This window comes from Palaemon carinicauda, chromosome 8 (assembly GCF_036898095.1).
Source record: "Palaemon carinicauda isolate YSFRI2023 chromosome 8, ASM3689809v2, whole genome shotgun sequence".
Taxonomy (NCBI): Eukaryota; Metazoa; Arthropoda; class Malacostraca; order Decapoda; family Palaemonidae; genus Palaemon; species Palaemon carinicauda.
Window position 1 is genome coordinate 88,729,816 of NC_090732.1, and position 14,275 is coordinate 88,744,090.

General features: G+C 34.7%; 1 protein-coding gene and 1 long non-coding RNA gene across 2 annotated transcripts; both read left to right on the forward strand.

Annotated features, from left to right (window-relative positions):
- The first annotated feature begins 2,858 nt into the window (after positions 1 to 2,858).
- On the forward strand, positions 2,859 to 7,915 carry LOC137645358 (uncharacterized). Its single transcript, XM_068378168.1, has 3 exons — positions 2,859 to 3,284; positions 3,335 to 7,109; positions 7,314 to 7,915. Exons 1-3 carry the CDS (start codon positions 2,859 to 2,861, stop codon positions 7,913 to 7,915), a joined length of 4,803 nt encoding a protein of 1,600 aa, XP_068234269.1.
- A 479-nt stretch (positions 7,916 to 8,394) lies between these two features.
- Positions 8,395 to 9,782, forward strand: LOC137644921 (uncharacterized). Its single transcript, XR_011045234.1, has 2 exons — positions 8,395 to 9,269; positions 9,609 to 9,782. It is a non-coding gene; the product is annotated as an uncharacterized lncRNA (long non-coding RNA).
- Positions 9,783 to 14,275: the final 4,493 nt, after the last annotated feature.

Here is a 14,275-nt window from a genome sequence, read left to right on the forward strand (position 1 = left end):
CAACAGCAAAACATCTAGATGTCATTAGAACTGTTCATGCCAAAAAATGGAACATAAATCCAACAGAAGCACTTCATCATACAATGCCACAGTGTGATACACACATTCCCTCTTGATCCAGGTTGACATCAGCCATGAAGATGATGTTAAAGAAGCTCATCTGAAACCATTAGATTTCTCATAGACCATTTGTTGGTATAGTTGGTGACTATTACAATAATTTTAATTTGTTATAGAAACACTGAGAATTGCCTTCTTCATTGGTGAGACTAAGTGATATAGCAGAACAAAAAATAATTGCCAGAACAGAATTCAGTATTCAGACTAGGACTGATCAGTCAGCCTATTAATTTTCCTGCCTCACAAATATCAACAGTTCGGGAAATTTTTCAAGAGTGCATTAGGATCTGCAAAAAAATTAACTTGCATGAAATCATATGCGTGATGGACCAGGCATTGTGCTACAAGGCTCTGGAGATTGCTTGGGTCCATGAGTTATTCAAATCCATAATTTTCTGAATGGGTATTTTTCATACCATTTGCAAAATTATTTGTGTGATTGTTCGAAGGTTTAGGACAGCTGGATTTCAAAACATTGCAATAGAGTCAGGAGTAACTGATGGACGATCTATTGGAAGTGTATTAGATGGTTGCAACTACAACAGAACTGCCAGATTTCTGAAGCTGAAATATTAAGCTTTCCCCACGCTTACTTGGACAGGCTTTGTATTACGGTTGAAGCGGGATCATTCAGAGGAGATCTACTCACTTGAAAAGGCATTAGTTGAAATACAACTGTTACATGAAAATGTTTCACCAGAGTCTTTTGCAATGGTATTGACCAGGACAGATGTAGCACATGCTCTTGAAGTGTACAATCAGTACTTGAATTCTCTGTGAGATACCATTGGTGATCTATCATCATTTTGGATGTCTATTATTGATATGAAGAAATAGTCCTTGGGTTAATTCCCTTAGAATAGCTATGATCAGGAGAATGATACCATGGTGCTTTGCCTATGACTTGCAAAATCCTGCAAAGTAACTTTCAGTCTACTACAGACAGATGATATGCTTGTGTATCGACTATGCTAGTGTGTATGAGCATTATGCTAAAGGAGGATTTGGTACACACATGAGCAAAAATCCTTTTAGAAGAATTCCAATAGATCAGATGTTTAAAGAGACTACCTGTAGACAAAGATACTCAAACTGCTGGGGGAACTAAGAGATTCAGGCTGAAAGCTGGATCTGTGCCGAGATATTATTTAACAGCTAAATTCAGAGGCACGTGTCTTCAGAAGTTGAGAAATATGACGAAAGTCCAGTCTTCTGTGGAAAATGAAAAGGAATTTCATTTTTTATTTGCATATTAATTAAATATTTCCATTACTTAGGTGTGAAAATGAAAATAGCTTTATATTTATTTAATTTGCCAAATACACAATTCGTGATCTCTGTTATTTTAGAGGAATCTAAACTGAGCTTGTTGTCACAGTTACTTACAATCTAGTTCGCTAGTAAACTACCGAGATCACCAATTGAGTGTTTACATTTAAGAAAACTGAAGTCTGTTCCAGTTCTTTTGTTCTGGTAGATCAGTTCAACGTGAGGCAGAGTGGAGAGAGGTTTGTCGATCCATCATTATACATATATCCGGCCGATCAACGATCCTATGGTTTTATCCGGGAATTATCTTCGCTCTGGATTTGGATTTTTTTAACCTCATGAACTCAAAGTAATATATAAGTGCGACATCGATGGGGCTCATGGAGACGGCAACCGAGTATTATTCCGTATATCGGAAGTTTGAACCCCTGAGACTACCACACCACCTCGTCCATTAAAGTGTAGCTTTATTCCTGCCGGGCTGATATAAGATGTGAGTAACTTGGTGATTATGCACGCTCAGTATACTTTAATTTATAACAGTTAACAATTCCATTCATGAATTGTGGCAGCCAGCGTGTCTGCTATTAATATTTAATATAATTTGACCTTGAACATTTTAAATTATACTGTATTTGGTGTATTTTATCAACTTTAAACGCAATTTTCACTGTTTCACCTTTAATATAAATTCGAGTAGATTATCGTGCTCGGCTTGTTATTTGTCAAGTTGTTTTCTTTATATAGCTCGAACTTTCTTAAGGGTAATTTTTTGCGTTGGGTTAGATGCTGTTTTATATCCTTTTACAGTGTATTGTTTCATAAATTTCAGGTCAGTGTTGAATAAAGGGATATATGGTGAAGAGATTATTACTGCATACGACCACTTGGTAATTTGAGTGGTTGAATATTCTCGAGGACTTCTGAACGGCAACTCAGCTTACTGCTTTCAATTATTTAACTATGTAAACGATCAGATGTATTGTTAAATATAGTCATTTTAGAACTAGATATTTTATTATATCCCAGAAGTTTATTCAAATGGCGCCCCCGGGTGGGCGCGCTGGAAAGCTGCTGTTGCCGTTTCCGTGGCCTCATTCGGTGTCGTAACTTGCTAATTGGATTATTTTTCTCATTACGAATTGTTTGGTGAATTATTGGTATTTCATTTAAGGTGGTAATAATTTTTCATTTTACTGCGCGTTGTTTCGTGTTTAGTTTTATTGCTTGTTTGACAATTTCGTAATGCATTCGATTATATACGTGCGATATTGTTAGTTATTACCGGCCGTGCTGTGGTTTGTTTAGTTTTGCTTGTTTGGCAATTTCTTAATACATTCGATTATTTACGGGCGATATTGTTAGTTATTACCGGCCGTGCTGTGATTTGTTTAGCATTCGTGATTTTTTTTAAGTATATATTTGTAACATTTATTTCTTTGTGAGCAGTATCTGTGTTTTGTGCCAAAATGTCTCATAAACTTAAATATCACATTAGTTCACGAGGGAATTTTAGAGGACAAGTGAATATTATTTTTAATGACATTTCAAGTTTGTCTGGTAAATCGGAAGATGAAAGAAAGATTCTTGAAATCAAATTAAACCGAGTTAAAGATGAACTTTCCAGATTGGATGTTATCATTAGAGATTTGAAATGGGAAGATAATGCTTCGGACGAAGCCAAAGCTGTTGCTGAGAACGAAAGGGAAATTACTGAGAGTAGTTCTTATGATGACAAAATAAATCGGTGTTTGTATAATTTAACCAAAGTTTCTGTATCGCAATCGCCATGTTGTAATAGTGGTAGGCTTAAAAGTCCTGAGGCTCCTTTGCCTACGTTCTGTAGCCAAGATGGTGAAGATTTAACAAAGTTTTTAAGTCAGTTTGAAGATGTTGTACAGCGGTATAATTATTCAGACTTTGACAAGTTTTTGTATTAAAACAGCAAATTTCCGGTAGAGCATCACATTTGATTAATTCATTGGATAGTGTACAACAGTCTTATACTATTGCAAAGGATTTACTCTTACAAGCACTTGCGTCTCCTTCAGTTCGCAAGTTTAATGTATTGCAGCGTTTGACAGAGTTGAAGTTGGATTTTTCATCTGATCCATTTGAGTATATTGGTAATATTAATTCTATACAAGACTCTATTAAAAGTTTGAGTATCTCTGTTGATGACGTAGTACAGTATTTTTCATGGAAGGGACTAAACAAAAAATTTCAAGATCAGCTTGTGCAAATTACAAATGAAACTAACCCTTCTTTGGATCAGATAAAGAGCAAGTTCTTTGAGGCGAGTGAGAGATATATGGAAGTACAGAAACGAGTTGATTATAGATCCAAACACAGACCATGTCCCTCTAATTCAGCTGTTGGTTTAGCAGCCAAAGTAGATTGTCAATCAACCCCCACCACAAGTTTAGCATCTAACGTAAAGTTACGGAAAGATAATGCTAATGTATTCAAACATTGTTCTCTTTGTGATAATGGTGACCATCCAGTTCATAAATGTAGTAAATATCCGGACCCTAAATCAAAGCTTGATAGGCTGAAGAAACTTAAAGCTTGTATAAAATGTGCCCGGTTGGATCACTCTTCAGATAAGTGCAATTTCTATTTTGCCAGACGTTGTTTTTGTGGTTCTTTTCATTTCACGTTTTTGTGTTTGAGTAATATAAGGAAAGAACACACAAATGATAGTAATGGTTTGGCAAAGAAGGGTAAAGATAAGCCTCCAAAGTCAGATGAGGTAGAAGTAAAAGATAAGAGTTCGAGTATAACTTTTGCTGAAGCCTCAAGGGATGTTATGATGGTAAATGATTGTAGTCTTGCAATTCTACCCACCTTTTCTTGTGACCTTCTTAATGGAAATCGCATCCGTTGTTTACGAGATGGGGGATGTCAATCAAATTTCATAACTGAAGAGTGTGCTGTTAGGGAAAATTTACCAATTGTTAAATCAAATATTACGTTAAGAGTAAATGGATTTAATTCTTCCCGATTGTACAATACGTGTTCTTATAAAGTGTCTATGATGATTGGGGACAGATTATGTGAATTGGAGGCTATGAGTGTACCATCCATTAAAACATGTTTAAAACTACTTGGTTTGACATCTGTTGTTCAGGGTTTTATTGAAAAGGGCTATACTGTTGCTGATAAATATCTGTTGAATGGAAAGGATGAAATTATGGACGTAGATTTCATCTTAGGGTCGAATTCTGCATATTGCCTTAAGGAAAATACTGTTCTTTTTGGTGACTTAGAGGGTAATATACCTTCTGTGTACTCGGTAACTCCGTTGGGTATTATGCTCATAGGAAATCTGGATCAAATGAGTCATAATTTGATACATTTGAAGAATTGTCAGGACACTGTTGCCCATATTTCATGCTCTAATATTTTATCTATAGTATGTGAAGAAGTTAAGGACATGGGTAATGTCTGCAATGCTTCCCTGACAAACAGTTATACGGAAGTTGGAGCTAATTTTGCGGTACTTGATCATAATGGAGAAATTATAGACACTGAATTTGAGAGAGCCAGCAAAGAAGTTCTCGACAACTTATGTTTGAAAACATTGAATTTTGATGATGTTAATATTCCAGAAGATTATGTCGAGAACAATGATAAAATTGTTGACTATGTTCTCAGTAACACAACTCGGAATGCTGACGGCAGACTAGTTATGCCCTTAATTTGGAATAATAAAGTAAAACATTTATTGGGCAAAAATCGTCATTTGGCAACTCAAATTTTGAAGTCTAATTTAAAGAAATTCACCATAAAGAATCCTGATTACTTAAATATGATGGATCAATATTTCAAAGAACAACAGGAGTTAGGCATCATAGAAAGAATAGAGAATTTGGAACAGTTTTTGTTGGAGAATCCTTGTCACAGTTTCATGGGTCACCTGGGAGTTTTCAAGCTTGAGAGAGAGACTACAAAATGTCGGGTGGTCTTTTTGTCTAACCTTAGTGAAAGAGATCCCTCTCAGAAAGTTACACTAAGTCACAATCAAGCCATGTTGAGTGGACCTTGCATCAATCAAAAGATAACCACTGCTCTTTTGAACTTACGCTTTGATACTAAATTGCTATGTTTTGATGTAAAGAAAGCTTTTCTAAATATTTGCTTGACCCCTTTGGATTCAAACAAGCTGCTATTTTTGTGGTTCAAAAATATGGCTCGGAAAGATTATACTCTTGTTGGATATAGAAATTTGAGATTGCCCTTTGGCTTAGTTTGCTCACCTTGTTTGCTTTTGCTTGGTCTGTACAAAATCCTTATGATTGATACTGATATGGATTCTAAAGAAATTAAGGAACTTAAGAGACACATATACTCCCTAATCTATATGGATAATGGTAGCATCACCTCCAATACTGCAGAAGAACTTCAGTGGGCATTTGATAATCTTAAAAACATATTTGAACCTTATAAATTTTTTCTGCAGCAGTTTGTCACTAACGATAAGGAACTACAGGATAAAATTGATGAAAATGAATCTAAGAAAACCTCAACAAAAGTTAAGCTTTTGGGAATGGTATGGAATCGTTTAGATGATACTTTAAGAACCCGACATTTGCAGTTGGATATTGGAGCAGATAATAAGAGGAAAGTATTAAAATCCATTGCTGCACACTATGATGTGTTTGGATTTACAGGACCAATTCTAAATAGAGCAAGATTGTTTTTGCACAAATTGCAGTGTGATGGCTCATTTGATTGGGATATGAAACTTGATGATAGCCTTTTGAGGGAATGGAAAAACATTTGTAGACAAGTCAATGCATCTCCTGAAATAAAGATTCAAAGGTTTGTGGGAAGAAGGAATAGTCAGTATAGATTGGTAGCCTTTACTGATAGCAGTAAAAATATATATGGTACTACTGTTTATATTCAAGAGATTGATTCTTTGGAAGTTAGTTTTGTACTTGCAAAAAACAGAATTGTCAACAAAGCGCTTTCAGCTAAGGGAATTCCTTCATTAGAATTTCAGTCTATTGTATTGGGCTCGGAAGTATTAATTGACCTTTATAAAGATCTGGTAGGCCCTGCTTGTGTTTCGCCATTAGATATAGTAGAATTGAAGCTATATTCTGACAGTCTAGTTTCTCTTGCTTGGATTAATTCTCATGTTCATAAGCTTGAGAAGCAAAGTAAAAAAAGTATATTCATTCTTAATCGGTTGGAACACATAAGTAGACTTTGTGAAATTCATCCTATTATTTATGGATTTGTTTCAGGTATTGAAAACCCAGCTGATCAAATCACCAGACCTGTTTCATATAGAACTCTTATAAAGTCTAATTATTTTTCAGGACCTAAATTTTTAAAAGTGTGTTCTAATATGGATATGCAGATCAGCAGAGATGATATTTTGAATATTCAGGTTCCAAATCCTTTGGCAAAACCTGACCTTTCAGCCCTGGAAGCACGCAACTATCAGGTCATGCATGGCACGTCTATAGCTAAAGTTAATGAGCATTTAATATCTCCACAGAAATATTCTGATTTCTACAAACTGGTTTCCGTGCATAGATTAGTTTTAAAGTTTGTTCACATTCTAAAAGGTAGACTGTATAAAAGGGATACAGTTAAATACGCTCATATGAAAGTAACCTCAACAAATTTGTATACAGAGGCTATTACTCAAATCCTGAAAGTTGACCAAGACATTCACTTTGCAGATGTGAAAAAGTATTTTTCAAGTAAGTTCAAGAATGTTGGGAATATCCCCAATCTAGTTAATCAACTTAATGTTTATCCTGATAGGACTGGTTTATTGAGAGTTAGGAGTAAATTTTCTCGTTGGAAATGTGATGAAAGTATCCGTTATCCCATATTGTTGTCAAAGCACAGTGAGCTTGTGAGATTGATAATTTTAAGTTTACATTGTGCATTATCCCATTCAGGTTGCTATGTAATTTTAACCGAATTAAGAAAGCAGTATTGGGTACCGCACTACTTCTCTGTTGTAAAACGTGTATTGAAGGAGTGTATTACTTGTCGCAAGGTGAAACAGAGAACTATTAAACTTAATCAATCACCATACAGAGAATTTAGACTGGAACCCCCTAACATTCCATTTAAATATATTTTTATTGATCACTTGGGATACTTTCAGGTAAAATATCAACAGAAGAAAATTAAGGTCTGGATTTTGTGCATCACTTTTTTATGGTCAAGAGCAATAAATTTGAAGATATGTTTTGATCTTAGTACTGTAGAATTCTTGAGAGCCTTCCAGATCCATACTTATGAATATGGCATTCCTGAATTGTGCTTATCAGATTTAGGTTCATCATTGGTAGCTGGAGCAAATATAATGACTGATTTCTTGAGGGATTCTGATACTCAAGCATATTTTGAAGAAAATAATGTGAAGTCTCCCACTTTTGAACAATATTTCAAGGGTTGTCATCCATTGGGAGGTTTAGTTGAAGTTTGTGTTAAAATGGTGAAGCAACTAATCCATGGCTCTATTAAAAATTACGTGTTGGAATACAGATTTTGAGTTCATTGTTGCTCAAACAATTTATCAAGTCAATCGTAGACCTGTGGCATTTTTTGAACGATTGAGAGATGAAAGTGATGACTTTATTCCAGACCCGATAACTCCTGAAAGACTTATCTATGGTTATGATAGGATCTCTCTTAATCTTATCCCCTCTTTGCAGCCAGACCCAGAAATGGATTCTGAATGGATTGCAAATAAGGAGCCACTTTTGCACATTAAAGAGAGCTATAATAAATTGAAAAATGTACGAATGGCTCTGACTGAAACCTATAATAATGAATTTTTGGCTCATTTAATGAAGCAAGCAGTCAACGTTAAGAGTAGGTACAAACCCGTTACGCATAAACAACTAAAACCAGGTGATATTGTATTGATAAAAGAAGAAAATTGTAAACCCTTTAATTATCCAATAGCGGTGGTGAAGGGGACTGTAATGAACACTATTGGGGAGACAACTAATGCAATTTTATTGAAAGGTAGAACTCGCGAATTAGTAAAGCGTCATGTAAGCTCTTTGATTCCAATTTTAAGTGTAAATGAAATGCAAGTAAACTCTGATCAGTCTGGGAAATCTGTTATTATTGATGACTCTTTTCAGATTGTAAATAAGGTGCGACGGAAAGCCGCCATGGAAAGTGAAAGCAGAACTAAAAATATGCTTATTAATGAATAATTTAGTTCTGTGGAAATGTAAATTTTGTATATATTTGGCTGGGTATTGCAGTAAAAATTTATTTACATTTTTGTGCTTAATTTTTGTAATAGTTCAATAACGTTGCTTTATTGAACTCTTCCCCTGGAGTGTGTAAAATGAAAAGGAATTTCATTTTTTATTTGCATATTAATTAAATATTTCCATTACTTAGGTGTGAAAATGAAAATTGCTTTATATTTATTTAATTTGCCAAATACACAATTCGTGATCTCTGTTATTTTAGAGGAATCTAAACTGAGCTTGTTGTCACAGTTACTTACAATCTAGTTCGCTAGTAAACTACCGAGATCACCAATTGAGTGTTTACATTTAAGAAAACTGAAGTCTGTTCCAGTTCTTTTGTTCTGGTAGATCAGTTCAACGTGAGGCAGAGTGGAGAGAGGTTTGTCGATCCATCATTATACATATATCCGGCCGATCAACGATCCTATGGTTTTATCCGGGAATTATCTTCGCTCTGGATTTGGATTTTTTTAACCTCATGAACTCAAAGTAATATATAAGTGCGACATCGATGGGGCTCATGGAGACGGCAACCGAGTATTATTCCGTATATCGGAAGTTTGAACCCCTGAGACTACCACACCACCTCGTCCATTAAAGTGTAGCTTTATTCCTGCCGGGCTGATATAAGATGTGAGTAACTTGGTGATTATGCACGCTCAGTATACTTTAATTTATAACAGTTAACAATTCCATTCATGAATTTTGGCAGCCAGCGTGTCTGCTATTAATATTTATTATAATTTGACCTTGAACATTTTAAATTATACTGTATTTGGTGTATTTTATCAATTTTAAACGCAATTTTCACTGTTTCACCTTTAATATAAATTCGAGTAGATTATCGTGCTCGGCTTGTTATTTGTCAAGTTGTTTTCTTTATATAGCTCGAACTTTCTTAAGGGTAATTTTTTGCGTTGGGTTAGATGCTGTTTTATATCCTTTTACAGTGTATTGTTTCATAAATTTCAGGTCAGTGTTGAATAAAGGGATATATGGTGAAGAGATTATTACTGCATACGACCACTTGGTAATTTGAGTGGTTGAATATTCTCGAGGACTTCGGAACGGCAACTCAGCTTACTGCTTTCAATTATTTAACTATGTAAACGATCAGATGTATTGTTAAATATAGTCATTTTAGAACTAGATATTTTATTATATCCCAGAAGTTTATTCAAATCTTCCACTCTGCAACAAAAAAGTAGAATTCTTCGAGATGAGTAGGATGTGCTAGTATATAATTGTCTGTTGGCTGACACCTGAACCATTTTTTTCAGGATTCAAATGGTTTAGTTTACCTTGCAAATTGGAATTGTTGCACCGCATGAAGTGCAAAGTGACCCTTTGTCTGCAAAGAACAAAGCAGATGTAGCTTACAGTGCCTTCAATTCTGAAAGGCTTTATTCAGTGACAAAAGGATTTTATGATTGTTTGCCAAAGTTGGAGTTGAAAACTTGGAATTATGTAGAAATCAACAAAGGTTGCTGGTGCTAACAGGGAATTTACCTTAAAAGCTGACCAAAAGATGTTTAGCCACATAATGCTTGTGCATCTTTTATAAATCTTGACATGCAGACTGTGTTGGAACATCCACTAGCCCCTCTACCCTGGGCTTTGGTCAATTGCTATGGAACCCGAAAGCAGACAGACAAATCTTCCTTGTCAAACGCACTAGAAAAGAAGTTACAACCTGCAGATGAAATTTGCACACTAATAGCCTGCATAACTGATGGAATGGCTATGATTTAAAAGATCAATGGTAACAAGAAAACCTTTTCAGAAGGGGCTCAATCAATATTTGCTTCTTTCATGAATTTGTCAAGAGGAATCACACGAACAGATGTAGTGTTTGATGTCTACAATGAAATCAACATAAAAATGCAGAGAGGAAATCAAGGTCTGTAGATGGTGCCATATATTTCTCCAGAATTCAATCTGGGCATAGAATTCAGCAGTGGAGGAGCCTAGTTTGATCAGTTGACAGCAAAATAAGTCTCATAACGTTTCTTACAGATGAATGGGTGAAACCACATTACCGTGAAAAACTTGGTTCTATGGAGATGTATGTCTCCTATGAAGATAAATGTATGAAATATACCATGAATGATTTTAGTCAGTTATGACCTCTTTTTAATTCATGAAGAGGCAGACAGCAGAAGGATTATGCATGCAAAGCATGTATCCCACACTGTCACCTCTGTGATTTTGGTATCAGAAGATACAGACGTGTTCGTGTTCGCACTTGTTTTTAGTAGCGATATTAAAGCCCAAGTCTCTATTAGAAAAGGTACTAAAGGGTGTATCAGGCATGTTGACATCACACTTGCCTTGCAACTTGGCAGGTATATATGCTCTACAATACTTAATACGCATGCCTTCACTATCCTGGATTTAGATACTGCATTCTCAGGCAAAGGTTAACTATCAGCACTCGGACTCATCACCCAGAAGGCGCCCTTATTGAAGCAACGATACAGTTGGGCCAACCATAGCAACTATCCCGAAACTTGTTAAAGTTGCTTCAAGACTTTACTTGCAACATTTATCCCACAACAGCATCAGTGACGACTGTCAATGTCCTTAGATTCCATACGTTCCGCATAAATAGGTGATGTGGAATAAAGTCAGTTATCTTACCACCTTGTAAAGACCCAATATTCCAGCATTCTTTAACGGCAAATAACCAAACTGTCATTTAGAGGTGTAGTTTACCAGAAAAACCTAACATCCCAAGTCCAGAAAACCTTGGATGGACATTAAAAGATGGTTATCTTAGCATCAAATTGATGACTGGCTCTCCTGCTCCAGAGGTTGTCTTACAGTCAATGTCATTCAACTGAAAGAAAGAAAGAAAAAGACCCACCTGTATGTTCCTAAGCAATTCCCTTAAGTGTACTGTAGTATGTTTTTTATAAACATGCAGCAACATGGCTGAAGATGAAATTGACAAAATGATAGATGCTTACCAGTGTGACAGTAATGAAGACGATGATGATTGACCTGATGACAATGCTGATATTTGGTGATGCTACTGTTATATTTGATGATGTTCTATGACAGTTGAATAACTGATATTTTCATGGTTCTTACATTTCGGAGTCTGATATATACAATATTTTAAAAGATAATAGTTAACGGTTTCTCATAGTGATAACTTTCAGATTCAGAGTTTATCGAAGTGTACATCGTGTTGTGTGTTTGGTTATAACTCCAGTTTGAATACAGTTGTAATATAAAAATGGTGACAAACGAAAGCCTATTATTTGTAGGTGTGATTACATGCATTAACTGCATTGCCAGAGAAAATACTTATAAATTGGGAATAAAATTTGAAAATAAATCTTGAAGTACTCAAAACGTTTGATAGAGAAGTCAATAATATGCATGTGAATAAATAGAAAAACTTATTAGCTTTCTGGTGATATGTTGTACATAAGGCTGCCATTAGATAATAGACTACTATTAGCGCAGTCAACTATACTCTCATCTCGTCATTTTTCTAAAAGAAATATTACAATTCATATTATGCTGACCTAAATTTTAGGGAAAGCTGTGACCCAAGTATAGCCCCTCAAACTTTGTTATGAACTACAGGCATAAGACTTTCATTAACAAAGATGGTGTTATTTAGTGCCCCAAAATGGTACCAATTTCTAAAATTTTGGCTCGTGGCTCATGGACTAACAGATACATTTGCTTTTTGTTTTTATGCAAGAATTTACGGTACGGTAGATGATATAACATCTTAAAACTATCATGCAGTAACTTCTATTATCATTATATTTTTCTATAATTCGGGCGTCTATGTTAGTTTTCTTACATTTATTCTAATTCTTAACATTCTCATTTTTTTCAACTATTTAAAAAGTCTGTGCTAAGTTGGAGACTTATTTTGTTATCCATACATATAGGATTTAGATTTGTTTTAGTTTAGTGAATTTTTTATATTTCTTACTAAAGTACTTAATATTTGGTGTGGGAGGAATGACCGTCATTTCTAGTTTGTATGTGTGATTCATTTTAGTTTAGTCTGGTAGATATCGTTTTACAAATCTTCTTTTATTTTCTTTTAAAGGGGTTTATCTGCCACCGCCATCCCCCCCCCCCAAGTCGTTTGTATTTTTTTTTTCCTTTTTCCACATCTTGATCTCTTTTGCCATCATCAGAACCACCAATGAGACATTGCGTTCTACAAGACCAGCTTGTCGAGTACAGCTGTCCTCACCTTGGCATTATTTGGGATTTCAGGTTGATATTTGGCATTATATGGGATTTCAGGCTGATATCCTCAGCTATCTAGCTATTTAGACCACCAAATGCAACCATCTTATTACTTATTAATATACTGGTAACTCTATTCCGATTCATGAATAATGGTGGCTTTGATAATTTCCTATATACTATAAATAATGTTGTTAGATAATGTTCAATAATGGCTGTCTTCTCTTCAAAAAGTATCATGTTTGTAAGAAACAGATCCTCGGTATCAATTATTAGTCATTTATGACTATGTAACAAGAATAGCCTTGATCTTATTAAAATACACCAACAATATCTTAATATTCGTGATGAGGACCTTATTGCAGAAAGTTGGACAGATTTAATGATGGTGGCTTCACTTACCTTGAAAAATAGTATTTCCTTTACACTAAGAATTGGTACTAATTAATTATAAGTTTCCAATCGGCTTTCTTCTGTTTTAAATTTGCATGTGTTTATTTATATTCCAATTGTTTATAACTATCCAGAAGAATATGTAGCCATTTATAATATCGTAAGTTGGTATCCAGAAAAAAAGTTAGATTTCAGCCTACTGATGATATAGTATTTAGATAAGGTAATTTCAATGAAAATTCTGTTTACGATTATTTGAAGAGAGAAAATGTTGGCATATCTGACTTAGTGAGATGTTCAGGTGCCGAAAGATTCTTATTTTGGGAGACAATTAAGATACTTAAGAATTGTTAATGTAGTATAGGATGTAGATTTTTTTATGATTCATATTCTAAACAAAACTCAGATCAACAATTATAAGAAGAAGATTTAAACAGAAACTGTAAGAGAAAATATAAGGGATTAATAATCAGGTTAAAGTTTATTTACTAAATTTATTAGGAAATTTGCTGGGGTGGGAGAACAGATGCCCTTTTTTATGCCTGACGAGATGTTATACGACGGGGAACATGAAAGATAAATTAGTTCTTGTTGGAGTAAATTTTTCTCATTTGTTACTAACAAAACCATCTTGTTTTTCTGTGACAAGTATTCCATTCTTCTTCATATCCAAACTTTTTCCAAAATGTGATGTACTAACTTATAATTTGTCTGAATTGTTGAAGGTAACCATTCAGAGGAGAATATCCTCATATATGAGTAGTAATAAAAACACACAGTATTGCGTTTTAACTTAAAAGGTAAAGATTTTACTAAATAGTAAACTATTTTGAAGCTTCATCTAACCATGAATTGTAACAAATGGGAAAAACAATACTTAAAAAAAAAACTTATATGATATTCCAAATAGAATTACGTCCCATTCCTCCACCGACGATGACAAACTGCTCTTCGTGCAATATGAACCATTGTATGTTTCAGAATTCTCAAGAAACGTGAAGTAATGCAGGGACTGTTTTGTA

What these genes read in the sequence shown, in the direction of transcription:
- LOC137645358 (XM_068378168.1), top strand. Translation starts at nt 2,859, where the DNA reads ATGTCTCATAAACTTAAATATCACATTAGTTCACGAGGGAATTTTAGA. An exon ending in TAAGTCAGTTTGAAGATGTT is followed by an intron (nt 3,285 to 3,334) that starts GTACAGCGGTAT and finishes GTATTAAAACAG; the next exon opens with CAAATTTCCGGTAGAGCATC. An exon ending in TGTGAAAAAGTATTTTTCAA is followed by an intron (nt 7,110 to 7,313) that starts GTAAGTTCAAGA and finishes TATCCCATTCAG; the next exon opens with GTTGCTATGTAATTTTAACC.